This window comes from Pseudochaenichthys georgianus, chromosome 1 (assembly GCF_902827115.2).
Source record: "Pseudochaenichthys georgianus chromosome 1, fPseGeo1.2, whole genome shotgun sequence".
NCBI lineage: Eukaryota > Metazoa > Chordata > Actinopteri > Perciformes > Channichthyidae > Pseudochaenichthys > Pseudochaenichthys georgianus.
The window spans coordinates 16366764-16380931 of NC_047503.1; the positions used below are offsets into that span (position 1 = coordinate 16366764).

Here is a 14168-nt window from a genome sequence, read left to right on the forward strand (position 1 = left end):
CATATAACGAACCATAAACTTTCACAATAAATTAAATTAGGTTTTAAAGGACCAAGCCTTAGGCCAGGCACTATTGATACAAGTGTGCACTAGCTATGAATAGGAGGTAAGCCCCTGCCTTTTATATTGTGGTGGACTTCTAACTGGTTTGTTCAGCACTGCCTCCCCCAGTGGGTGCAGTTGAGTTCAGAGGACTATGTGGAGAAAACAAATCCCCATGAGATTGAATAATTATCATATTTTCCATGATATAAGCTATTGTCCCTTGATTTGAATTGCCTCTCATTAGATAAGTGGAAACAGATTCAACCTTCACCTTTTAAGCAAAAACCACATTTTCCAGACAAAGCTTCGGGTATTTGAATGTTTGGAGATGATTTTTGCATGTCGGGATCGTTCGGGCTGCAGCTGAACTACACTGCATCCCAGAGGTTTAAGGAACTTCAGTTAACACTATAAATACTACATTAATATAAGACAGGACAAATGACTTGGAAGTGTGTTTATGACGCCTGTCACAGGTTTTCTTTTGAAGAAACTGTGCAGCTGGATGAGAATCTTTTGTTACATCACCTTCAACACCTGTGTGGGGAGGAGCATGATGACAGGTGATGTGGTCGGCTTTGAACATCACCACAGAGAGTTCAAGGAAAACCTTTCAGTCGGTCCGAGCTACTGTGTCTGAGAAAAACTGCAATATATTTCCCAAGGACTATATCAGTATATGATTTATTTTCCTTTCCGTTTTTTCATCTACTCAAAATAAAAACGGTAAGTGTACTTTTGTGAAATTCCTTCTTGATCAATATCATTGGGATGCCTGACTTTGTTCTTGTTTTTTATTTAATTAAATCTATATTTAATCACGCAGTGTAATATAAATAGATATCACTTTTCTAATAATACTCTGACAAACTGATTAAAGTCTTCATGAAATCTGGTCAAGAAGAAAAGTCAGGGCATTATAAGTATGGTACCATTTTGCTAATAGAATAGGTCATCCTTCATATATAATAATAATAATACTATATTTGAATTCTTATAGGTTAAAATGAGTTCAGACAAGAAACATCTTTTAAAACATAGCATAACAAAGTAAAAGTCTGAACATAACTCTGAATCCAGAACAATGTCCAAGCATTTGACTCTAATCTTCAATCTCTGAATATGAACTTTCTAACTCTTAATTCAACACTTAATGGAAAGTCTTTAAATAGAATATTACCTTAAGTGAATTATGTGTTCCATAGTGCCAAGAGAATCAGCATGATGTGGGGCCTTTTTTTACCACTTTTCCACTGAATGAGTTCCAACTTCCTATTGCATGTTCTTTCACAGATTCAACCCCATCTGAACTAAAGATCCACCACATCTCCCAAAATGGATAAGTTTCGTATGATGTTCCAGTTCCTCCAAGCCAACCAGGAATCTTTTATGAATGGGATCTGCGGTATCATGGCACTTGCCAGTGCCCAGATGTACTCGGTCTTCGAGTTCAGCTGCCCCTGTATGCCAGAATACAACTACATCTATGGGATCGGACTGCTCATCATTCCACCCATATGGTTCTTTCTTCTAGGGTTTGTGTTGAACAATAATGTGTCAGTGCTCGCGGAGGAATGGAAAAGACCAATAGGGAAACGGCACAAGGATCCAACGATCCTTCGCTACATGTTTTCCTCAATCACACAGAGATCCTTGATAGCACCAGCAGTGTGGGTCTCCGTCAGCCTCATGGATGGGAAAAGCTTCCTCTGTGCTTTCACCATCAACTTGGACATTGAAAAGTTTGGGAATTACAGTGTCATGAACGGGTTGACAGAAACAGATAAGCTCAAACTCCTGGCCAGGATTCCATGCGAAAAGTTATTTGAGCACCAGGAAATACGAGACGCAGCCACGCGATACATCAAATGTATATCACAGGTACCCAGAGGATTTTATTTTTTCACTTTTTTGTGAATGATGTTAAACTGAGGGGTCATAACCTGGTATGCTTTGACAGAGACAGGTTAGACACTTATAAAGACCAAACTTCACTTAAATGGCACGGTTGATTAGCGTAGGAGGCCACCATGTGATGATTAGAAGTATCTGTGCTAGGTTCTTAACAGCAACCTGGGTATAAATCCGACCTGCAGCCCTTTGCTGAATGTCAAAACTATTTATTTCCATCTTCTCCTGAAAAAAGCACCAACATTGTTGAACAAAAATAAGTTACTGCTAGCATGTTTTTTGAAGATGTGGGTTCAGCAAAGCTAGCTAGCTAACCAAGACAACATGGCTAGATGTTATTGCTAGATAGTAATAAGAGCATTCAATATAGCTGAATTGCCTTGCCTATTCATTTTTGTAATGCACTGTAGAAATGAATACCCCCCCTTGAGTCCTTTTCAGAACAAGGGGTAGAGTTGCATTGCAAAAAACCTGACAAAAAAACAAGGATGGTGCAATACTCTAAATGTGAACCTGATTTCTGTCTTGCTTGGCTCTCAGGGCTACTGTACCATAGCTACCCTCTCCTTTGAAAATAACAATAATCAAACCGTCTTTCTATTTTGCTACTTTGTAAATCAACAGAATTCATTATTGAGCACATGATTCTTGTCTATAAAAGGCACAGGTGTAAATACAACTAATAATGTAAAGACTAATAGAACATAATAAAGTAAATAGTCGGATTAATCAGTTGATTTACAGTAAGTGTCTCCAACAGTTGGGAAACTTTAAGCTATCCGTTTTTTTAACACAGCATATGATGACGAAGCATCTTACATTTTCTTTGCTCCATTCCTCAAAAACTGTAGTTAACCTAAATCTGTACCAGACTTTGCACTTTGAGTTCACTGAAGCTTTCCTCTCCGCTTATTAGAGTGATAGATAAGCCTCTAAATGTATTATTCATGGCACTGGGACCTATTTCAATCCATCCAAAAAACACCCACTCTGTTCTTTAAGTCTTTGATCAGCCGCAGGCCATATTATACAGGCTTAAAAGTAAGATGTCTCTGAAAAGTCTATTGATATACATATTCTGTTAATGAGCTATGGAACTGTCAGGAAGCTCAGTGAGATGCTTTTTTGGTCACATATAGGACAATTTACTTCAGTATCTGCAAGAAGACAAACACAACTCAATATTAATCAAAGGCCATCTTTCTTTTATCTACTTTCGTACATCTTATTATCATTAATGAGTGCTCAGAATTGGGGTAATTTTGGCACACCAAAACATTTAATAGTATCTATTTTTTACAGGCATGTGGATGGATGTTTCTGCTAATGATTACCTTAACGGCCTTCCTGATCCGAGCTATTCGTCCATGCTTTTCTCAAGCTGCCTTCCTCAAGACCAAGTACTGGTCCCATTACATCGACGTTGAGCGCAAGATGTTTGACGAGGCTTGCAAGGACCACGCCAAGAGTTTCGCCAAGGTTTGCATTCACCAGTACTTTGAGAACATCAGCGGGGAGATGCAAACCCTCCACCACCATCGCACCACCGGCAAGGACGACAGTGACGACGGAGAGGAGGATAAGAGGAGTGACGAAGAAAAACTTATGGGTATCAGAGCGCAAGATGACATGAATAAGGTTTTATGGAACTGGCACACCTGTAAGCCACCTCTGGCTCTGAGAAAGGAACACATGGAGGGTGAAAACAATGGCAAACTGAATGGGAACGCCAAGGGAGCTGCCAATGGATTAGTAAATGGACACACCCATGAAGTGGCGAAAAAGGAATGGGCGGTTTATTACAGTAAGGTCTGAAACGTTCAAGAGGATAAGAAAAGCTTGCATTGGCTCGTATTTGACTTTCAGAATTATTTTTGTTTCTATTAGCTAGTATTAGTAATTTGTCAAAGTGAGTTAGAATATACAAATTAATTGCGATATATATTTTTGACTGATGGCATTAATTTAATATGACTGTCAACATATTTCTTGTTCACATTCATTTCAGCCAACTTAAAAATATGTCTGCTGGGTGCCCATCTGTTTTTTTTTGTCTTTTTCCCTTATATCAAATGTATTTTAGCTAAAAGTGATGAATTACTGTAAAACAATGTGCCGCGGCTCTCTGTGGGACAGGGCTTGGCAAACATCTGAAGTCTGTAAAGTGAAGCCTGCCGAACTGCTGTGTCAGGCTGGTAGTAAAACATCATAACAACACACTTAGTACAGCGGATAAGCACAACAATTGTGCATTTTATGAGAAAAGCATGACATTTCTAGCATAGTTAGTGCATACCATAAGGTTTATTTTCAGATGTGGAGGGAAGTCAGATTTGACCTGTGAGGACCGTGAGAGGTCAAATCCAAGATGGCCGCCAGTCTCTCGGGTCAAATGTTCAAACACGCTTAATTTTGGAACCAAACATTGTAGAAAAACATTTAAGGTGTCATATCCAACTGAATTAGGGATGCTTTTGAGATCGCCAGAATCCACGAAAATGCATCTAGGTGAAGATAACGGTAGAAATTGACCAAAAATAAGCTGTCAATCAGTTGAAATTTGCAAAATTGCAAATTATTTAGTGTGTGTGTGTGTGTGTGTGTGTGTGTGTGTGTGTGTGTGTGTGTGTGTGTGTGTGTGTGTGTGTGTGTGTGTGTGTGTGTGTGTGTGTGTGTGTGTGTGTGTGTGTGTGTGTGTGTGTGTGTGTGATATCAACTTATCATCAGCTCGATACATGACATCAAAGTAACAGTCAAATCCAAGATGGCCGCCAGTCCTCTATGTTTAATGTCCACGTTTTTTAAAATGTTGGAACCAAACGATGTAGAAAATAATGTGTCATTTAATGTGTCATTTCCACCTAAATTGGGGATGCCCATTCATCTGATGATACTTTTGAGATTGCCAGAATTTAGATCAAATTTGCAAATAATTTATTGTGTGTGTGTGTGTGTGTGTGTGTGTGTGTGTGTGTGTGTGTGTGTGTGTGTGTGTGTGTGTGTGTGTGTGTGTGTGTGTGTGTGTGTGTGTGTGTGTGTGTGTGTGTGTGTGTGTGTGTGTGTGTGTGTGTGTGTGTGTGTGTGTGTGTGTGTGTGTGTGTGTGTGTGTGTGTGTGTGTGTGTGTGTGTGTGTGTGTGTGTGTGTGTGTGTGTGTGTGTGCTGGTGGCAGATGTATTGTGTATATCCATGCTTCAACTAACTGGGTATAGATGCATTCTCTGTAGAGTTCTATGTTTTCTTGAGCCATACAGGTAAATAAATCCTGGATAATTATAGCTTATGGTCCCGCCTTACCAACGATATCAACTTATCATCAGCTAGATAAATGACATCAAAGTAACAGTCAAATCCAAGATGGCCGCCAGTCCGCTGTGTTTAATGTCCACGTCTTTTTTAATTTTAGAACCAAACGATGTAGAAAATAATTTAAGGTGTCATTTCCAACTGAATTGGACAAGGACAAGGTAGACATTTAGGTCATTTCAGGTCAGGGTGGCTCTTCCACCAAGTCAGTGACACCTCTGCCATCAGCCTACACCAGAGGTGCCCAGCAATGCTGGTAGATCGCGAGTCATTCATAAAAAAAAAAATCCAGCTCCGTTAAAATAGACAAAACAGGTTTTGATCCCTCCTCCCTTGGCCTCCCTGCCACTTCATTCAGGAGTTTACTTGATTGACAGAAAAAGCGACCTATCGCTTTCCAGTCTGTTAACCCAGAATGCAAAGTGGTACAAAATCAGTCAAGTGCCGGGAAAACTCAAATTAAGTTAAAGAGACAAACAAGAGACAAACAACAAAATGAGTGCGGGACCGAGCAAAAAGCTAAAGACATACCACTTCCACCCAGAATGGGAGGAAGAATATTTTTTTGTGATGTCACATTCAAAGTTTATTTGCCTTATTTGTAAAGCAAGCGTCGCTTTGCTAAAGAAAGGTAACGTGGAGAGGCATTATCGGAGTGTTCACAAGGCAGCAACTTCCCTCCGAATAGCGAGTTGAGAAAGAGAAAGGTCATGTATTATTGCTACACAAACATTATCTCGCAGTCTTAGTGTCGACAACTCGTTTGTAATATGCAAAGAGACAAAACAAATGCGTCTATGGTCGGTGTATTTTTGATTCAATTAAATTCAAAACCTTTATTTATCCAGGTAAAATCCCATTGATCTTTCCAATTCTTTCACACACAGTGACGTCACGAGCTACCCACAATGCAATGCGCGCCATATATATATATAAATACGCCATTTTCCTGGAGGTGCTAATATCCTGGAGGTGCTAATATAAACAGCTAGCTAACGTAGCCAGGCAGAGCGCACTAGGTTTTTTTTTCTGAATTAACGACCGAAGAAATCGCTGCATGTCTTCGGATTACATCTCTGGACTTGAGGGGTGTGCTCTCGGTCGTTACCAGTGTAAACTAGAGCTGTGTGGGTTGTCGGATTGCCCTTACAGACTGCCTGCAGATGTATGGAAAAACGAACCTTGAAAGTGGCCTTCGTCGATTTTGGCTGCATCTACGTCTAATTTCACTTGTCACAATAATATTATCATGCCAATGCATATATGTGGTATTTTAGAGTTGACTAGATATTGATTAAGGCAATAGACTATGATATTCTGCTTGCACCTCGCGTGAAATGGCGGATACCGGAAGTACGGTGTCGCACTCAGCCCAATACCCGTATGTGTGTGTGAAAGAATGGTGACGAGATCTCTCTCTCCCCCGTGTGCGAGGGGGCGGGGCAGTTTACACACACGCGGCTGCTACATGCAGCAACACACGGCTGGGATGGCGGAGAGAAGCGCTCCAAGGTGTGGTTAAATGTTACTCGTCTCGATGTGGACAATGCTCGTTACCAAAAGTGCAATAAGAGTTTAGCATGTAAGGGCAGTAACACGAGCAATTTGTCTAAACATTTAGCAAAAAATGCACCACATCCAGACGGAGGAATGCACCGGGTTCGACTGTCTTTCTCGTAGCTCTGTAGCCCCGTCCACGAGTAACTTTTCCACATCAGGTATGTATGCTAGCAGCAACACACGGAGTTAACTCAATGATACAAACATGGGTTAATGATTAGAGGTAACAGAGTTATTTAGTTTGTTAAAGTTTCAGCTATTCTGTTTACAGTTCTGTCATCAGATTATTTAATACGATTTGTTAAAACATTGTTGTTTCTTTTGATGTGAAATATTATTTATTTAATTTAAATAAAAAGCAATGTTAGTTTTGTAAACAATTTGTTAAGTTAATGTACTAATATATGTATTTTTGAATCAAGTATTCATCTTTATTGTCTTCATTGTTAGTTTCCACATGCCTAAAACAACCTCAAGCTAAATCTAAAAGTTGATGGCTAAATAAGAGCGTTTGAGAAATTGTGCAAGGCATACAGTAATAGTCCGAATAGTCAATTAATCGTTTCATTAATCATTTCATTAATCATTTCATTAATCGATTATCAAATTAGTCGTTTGTTGCAGCCCTATTGTAGTTATCCCATGTATAAATAAAACGTGTTATTCAGCAACCCTTGCAATTTGGGATATTATTTTGGGTTGGTAGACCTCGGTGAGCTGGTCATTTCAAAAGTAGCTCACCAGCCAAAAAAGTGTGGGCACCCCTGGCCTACACAATTGTGCCACCAGCAGCCCTAAAGACAAAGGTCTTCAGTGCGCCGGCTGTACAAGGTCCTGTGAGACCTCCCAACCTCCTGACTGCTGCAGCTGCCAAAGAAGATATGTATGCATGGCTCAGCAAAGTCAAGACAGCTGTTGAAAAGTCTACCATGGGTGGCTGGATATCGTGGTCTGCCTACCACGCTGATGCGCAACAAGCTGTCATCCCACCTGCAGCAATAACCGCACTATTGCCTCTGTTTATTGACAATGCACACTCAGTGGCAATGATACGTCACTCCATGGACATCGTCAAGGCAGAAGTTCAGCACGTGAACCCTGGTCAGATTCCTGTCCTTGCAGCTGACCAACCACTGTATGCTCTTGCTAAGGAAGTCCAGTGGACCTGGCCAGCCACTTATGGAGAGGATCACTTTGTGATCATGTTCGGTGGTCTACACATTGAAGTTGCTGGGAGACTGGCTGGAAGACAGTGGCTGGACGAACACCCTGGTACAGGCTGACATTGCAAGTTCCGGAACAGAAAATTCCTTCATACATGCCAGCCATTTTACCAAGACCCGCCATGCGCACTAACTCACAGCTGCAAGCCTTTATGCACTCCTCCAACAAGCTTACAGTGAAGACTGCACACCTGATTACTCTAATGCCATGCAACCTGATAGTCCGCCTTTTGAGGAGTGGTGCATACAGCGAGCAAAGGCCAGTGTCCACTTTGACTACTGGCTAAAGACCCTGTCATTGGAGCTTCTCTTGCTGCGGTACATCAGGTCACTTTGTGAAGGTAACTTCCAGCTGTACGTGGAATCCCTGACACAGATCATGCCTTGGATGTTTGCCCTAGATCACACACACTACTCCAGATGGCTTTCCGTACACATCCGTGACATGATGACTCTCGCTGAAAAACATCCGCATGTCCTAGCAGAATTCAAGTCTGAACATTTTGTGGTGCACAAAACCAGCAACAAGTTCTCTGCCATGGCACTCGACCAGTGCCATGAGCAGAACAATGCAATGGTGAAAGGTTCTGGTGGGGCTATTGGACTGACTGGCAATCCAGGAGCACTTAGACGCCGGATGGTAGCAAGGCCAGAAATGTCCAGGATCACTACAGAGTTTGAGCAACAGCATAGTGCTAGTGACACTGGGCACCGTCATCACGACCAGCAACCTGGCGTACAAGCAGCATTTCTGAAGGAAGTTAAAGCACTTGTGACAGTGCTGGAAGAGATGGGAAATCCATTCCTAGAACACAGCCAAGATTTACTAGTCATTGACACAAGGGACATCATGGACATCAAAGTGGCTGAAACTGTGAGAAGGATCGAGACCCTTGGTGAGGAGCAGTACACCACGTTTGTGAAAGAGAGGCTAGAACAGCGTACAACACCTGTCACACAAACACTTCCAAAGAACAAGTTGCCACTGTTCAGTAGGCCACCGGTCAAGATGAAGTCGAAACAAAAGGCACAGCTTGCAGCACTGAAGAGTGACTGTGGTCTCTTTTCGTGGCTGTACATCTCCTGTCAAACACGAGAAGAACACATCGACAATTTCTTCTCCCATGAAAACCAGGGATCCCCACCAGCTCTGTCAACTGGAGGCAAAATTCGGATTGGGGTTAAAGCAGATCTACTTCGCTGCCTAGAATCAGATCAGCTTGAAAACAGTAGTGTACCTCAGTGGCGTTTTCTCCCGGAGGCCAAGGGAAGCAAGGCTTCCCCTGTTTTTTCGGATTGTAGTTATAATTTAAATAAATAAAAACTCTTTGTTTTGTTTAGATAATTCTCCTTTGCTGTGTGTTGCTGCCGGCCCGTCTCTCCCCCATTCTCAGTATTTTACAAAGAGTGAAACAGCGCCCCTCTAGATGTTATGGTGAAACAGTAGATTGCACTCACTGTTGCGAGAGGAAGCCGCATTGACCTTGTCTGGGATGTATACCTACCTGCCAGCCTGAAAGCCTCAACCAGACAAAAGAGGGGAAAATGCATCAGGAAAAGGGTGGCTCCTTCTACTGTGATGCCAAAGAACTGGAAGGACTTTCTTCGATGCGATGAGAACAAAACCGACTTGTTTGCTTTCCTGTCTCGCAGAGTTGTTCATCTTCCTCTCGCAGAGGGCAAGGAACTGTATGCAACAGATGGAAGTGGAGTCCTCTGCTCTCCTGCTGAGTCTTACTTAGCCTGCCTTTCCCCGTGTTCTCAAGAGGAGGCCAACACTCGTCGACTTCTGCATGTGGCAGATGCTGTGCAAAAGGGGTGTAAGAAGGTGACCATATGTACAGTTTATACCGATGTGGTGGTACTGGCTGTGGCTTCATTCAGCAAAATAGCTCCTGATGAGCTGTGGGTTGCCTTTGGTGTTGGATCAAGCTTTCAATACATAGCTGTTCATGAAATTGTTGCTACAATGAATCCAACAAAGTGTCTGACTCTCCCAGTCCTTCACACTTTCACCGGGTGTGACACCGTCTCTGCCTTCACTGGCGGGAAGAAGACTGCCTGGGAAACGTGGAAGTCTTTCCCAGAGGTGAATGGTGCTTTCAATGAATTCCTATGCATGCCAAGTGAGGTCAGTGAAGGATCAATGTTACTGCTGGAGCGATTTGTGGTGCTGATGTACGACCGAACCAGTGAGAGCATGGAGGTGAATGATGCCAGGAAACAGCTCTTCACACAGAAATCTAGATCTCTAGAGAACATTCCTCCAACCCAGGCAGCACTGAAGCAGCACATCAAGCGCACTTGCTACCAGGCCAACTGTTGGGACCAGGCATTGGTCTTGAATCCAGAGATGCCAGAGCCGTCTGACTGGGGCTGGACAGAGGAAACAACTGGGTGGCAGCCACTTTGGACCACTCTACCTGAAGCATCAAAATCGTGCCATGAATTGATCCACTGTCGCTGCCAGAAAGGGTGCACTGGACGATGCAAGTGTGCCAAAGCTGCACTGAAGTGCACTGCACTATGTTTCTGTTCTGGAGACTGTCAGATTTAGATCTGTATTATTATCATCATTAAAATAGACTAGCACCATGGGTCTATTATTTTGTATTATTATCCCTATAGTTTCAAAATTGAAGCACATTTCACTATATTGCATAGGTCGAATCCAAAAGTTTTTAATGTAATTTGACCTTGTCCTTGATCTAAATTAATTGTCTTTAATTCTGGCGATCTCAAAAGTATCATCAGATGAATGGGCATCCCCAATTTAGGTGGAAATGACACATTAAATGACACATTATATTCTACATCGTTTGGTTCCAACATTTTAAAAAACGTGGACATTAAACATAGAGGACTGGTGGCCATCTTGGATTTGACTGTTACTTTGATGTCATGTATCTAGCTGATGATAAGTTGATATCACACACACACACACACACACACACACACACACACACACACACACACACACACACACACACACACACACACACACACACACACACACACACACACACACACACACACACACACACACACTAAATCATTTGCAATTTTGCAAATTTCAACTGATTGACAGCTTATTTTTGGTCAATTTCTACCTTTATCTGCACCTAAATGCATTTTCGTGGATTCTGGCGATCTCAAAGGTATCACCAAATGATTGGGCATCCCTAATTCAGTTGGATATGACACCTTAAATGTTTTTCTACAATGTTTGGTTCCAAAATTAAGCGTGTTTGAACATTTGACCCGAGAGACTGGCGGCCATCTTGGATTTGACCTCTCACGGTCCTCACAGGTCAAATCTGACTTCCCTCCACATCTGAAAATAAACCTTATGGTATGCACTAACTATGCTAGAAATGTCATGCTTTTCTCATAAAATGCACAATTTTTATAATATGAGAGCTTATCCGCTGTACTAACTGGAGAGTTTTGTTGATTGACAACGCTAGTTAATGTTTGTGCTGCTCTCAAGTGCAAGCCACTATAAATATCTCCAGGGCAAGGAAAAGTGGTGTGTGGACGTCCACTCTGCTGCTCCTTGCATTATAAAAAGGGACCTTGTGAAGAAAGAAAGAAGTAATAACACAATCTGTCTCCTAGAAATAAAAAGATGAATTCATACCAAGAAAACACTCTTTCTAAATGCAATACACTCATATGTTTTGCTGCTACAGACTTGCTTTGTCTGGGAAGACTAATAGCATATAGCTGATAGCTAGCTAGCTTGATATTGCTGTTCAACCAACGTTACTTAATTAGATTCCAGTTTGCACAGTTTTGGTTAGTTTGACCATTAATAATTTGTGTTTATTTTCAAAAGACTGAAATAAACTGGGCACCTTACAAAAACTACAACTAACAACTAACTTTGAAAATGCTAGTAATGTATTCTGTATGGAGTTTGGGTCGGTCAGTGCTATGCTAACATTGTAGATGCTATATCAACACTAAAAAATAATGTTACATTTGGTGTAAACAGATCACAATACTACATGTTATCCTTTTATATTACCCAGTAACTGCCACTTGAGGCCACCCAAGCAAGACTTAGAGTTATTTAGCCTACATTTAATAATCACAAGAACTGAATTGAATCACTAGAATCAGCCTGGGCTTTCAAAATTAACAACTTTTTAATTAGAACATATATGTTATATAATTTATTAGGCCTTGAGGCAAATTTCTAGCCTCTAACCTTGTTATTAGACTTAAACCTACAATGCTGTATGTATTATTATTATTTCCAATTTGGAAAAGCAATGATTTATGCAAAACAAGAAAATAATTTACATGTCACTAAGAAAACAAAGCCAACATTTACATCTCTCTTGCTCCCTCATTGTGTTGTGCCCAGCTCAGTCAGTCACTGCTTGGTCAAACATTAAGGAATTGTTTTCTATGTGATGAAAAATCCTTTTAAAGCAATAGCATTATAGTAAGCTGTATATAACATTGTGTTTCCCTACAGCGGTAATATATAATATTCAGATCTTTTATTGAAGTAAAAATAGCAATACTACTATGTAAAAAATACCTTTTACAAGCAAAGATCCATTCGAATCTAACTCATGAAGACCAAAAGTACTAGCATGAGTACTTAAGATAAAATACAAATTTAGCAGGATGACATATTTTAGAATAATATTTATTATCACTGGATTGGGATTTTCTTTTATTCATCTATCATTTAATGTTACAGCTGGTAAAGATAAACCTTATATTATTTGATTCATAAACTGCTGGGTATCTTTACCTAGAATAAAACATCATTTAAAAGATTGGTCAACCACTAAGATATGTCCCGCCCCTTAGAAGCGCTAACCAATTGTTACATGGTGATGTCATTATGTTACAGAAGTAAACAAAGGAGTCCAATTGAGGCGTTTCAGGCAGGGGGGGGGGGGTTAGGGGTGGAGAGAGACTCCCTCTGGAGGAAACTTTGGGAACATTTACATGAACAAAAACTATAACACACTACAGTGAGGGGTAAACCCAAACAGCATAATAGGGCCTCTTTAAGAGCCTGAATCGGCAAAGTAAGTTAAGTTATCAAATACATGTAGTGGGGTAAAAAGAAGATTACTGGCCTCCAAATGTTGTAGCATAAACTGAAAATACTAATGTAAAGTACTAGTACTTCAAAATTGTATCTCAGTAGAATTCTTAAGTTAATATACTTTCCGCCACTGTTCTCACAATCTGTATATCTTCAGGAAGCTGTTGACAATAATGTGTTTCATCATATTTCACAAGAGGGCGTGCTGTTAACAAAACCACCATCCTCCACAAGCCAGCAATGAGAACCAACCCTGCAGCTCCAACAACACACTTCCCATCGGATTCTGAAACCTGTTAACACCCAACATGCTTTGTCCAGGAACAGTGTTTATATGCTCATACATCTGTGCACTCAATCCAGCTGTTCCTGTATTCAGCAGTAATGTCAGGAAAATGGCATGGATCTCATCGAATCCTCCCTTCCTCCCCCCCTTGACCGTCTCACAACTCGCCCAGTAGCCCAACAGCTGTTCTTCCCCCAGCCAAGGTTGCTGGTGTGGGGGAGGATGGACGTCTTTGTCCAGACTGTGACTTTTTTCTCTCTGTGTCTACCATTTTTCCTTCTCTAATATTTCCTTACTTCCTACTTTGTTCCCTCTATCCACAGATTCCTCCTCCCCATCTTCCCTTCCTCCTTCTCCCTTTGCAAAAGAGTGACAAGATGTTTATATATAGATCAAACCAAGCAAATATGAATAACAATCTGCTCCAAAAATACAACCGTGTGTACAAGTGAAGGAAATAGTGAATGACGTGGCGTCTTCTGCTTCTTTTGCTGACCTCCACCCCTCACACAAATGGCTTTGTTATGGTTGTCAGGACATCTGGGCATGCTGCTGACCGGGGCCTCCCTCGACATTGCTGCAAACGTCTCTCTCTCTTCCCTCGCTCTCACACACACGGCTGTGTGCGCACACAGACACACACACAGCAGCATGCTTGAAGGCGCCCTATTCGTCAGTGTCGGGCTCATTCTGCCTTCCTTCTGCCTACAGATTGGAGGACAGAGGGAGCGAGGGAGGGCTGAGGGAGAGGAGAGTTGCGAGGCA

At 41.4% G+C, this 14168-nt stretch overlaps 1 protein-coding gene across 1 annotated transcript; it reads left to right on the top strand.

Annotated features, from left to right (window-relative positions):
• The first annotated feature begins 1380 nt into the window (after positions 1 to 1380).
• Positions 1381 to 3771, top strand: calhm1b (calcium homeostasis modulator 1b). The gene is made up of 2 exons (XM_034090906.1): positions 1381 to 1926; positions 3259 to 3771. The coding sequence occupies exons 1-2, from the start codon at positions 1381 to 1383 to the stop codon at positions 3769 to 3771; spliced, it is 1059 nt and encodes a 352-aa protein (XP_033946797.1).
• Positions 3772 to 14168: the final 10397 nt, after the last annotated feature.

Bases quoted from the DNA above. Each gene is read 5' to 3' on its own strand.
- calhm1b (XM_034090906.1), top strand. From the start codon at position 1,381: ATGGATAAGTTTCGTATGATGTTCCAGTTCCTCCAAGCCAACCAGGAA. The intron at 1,927-3,258 runs GTACCCAGAGGA...TATTTTTTACAG, and splicing joins ACATCAAATGTATATCACAG to GCATGTGGATGGATGTTTCT.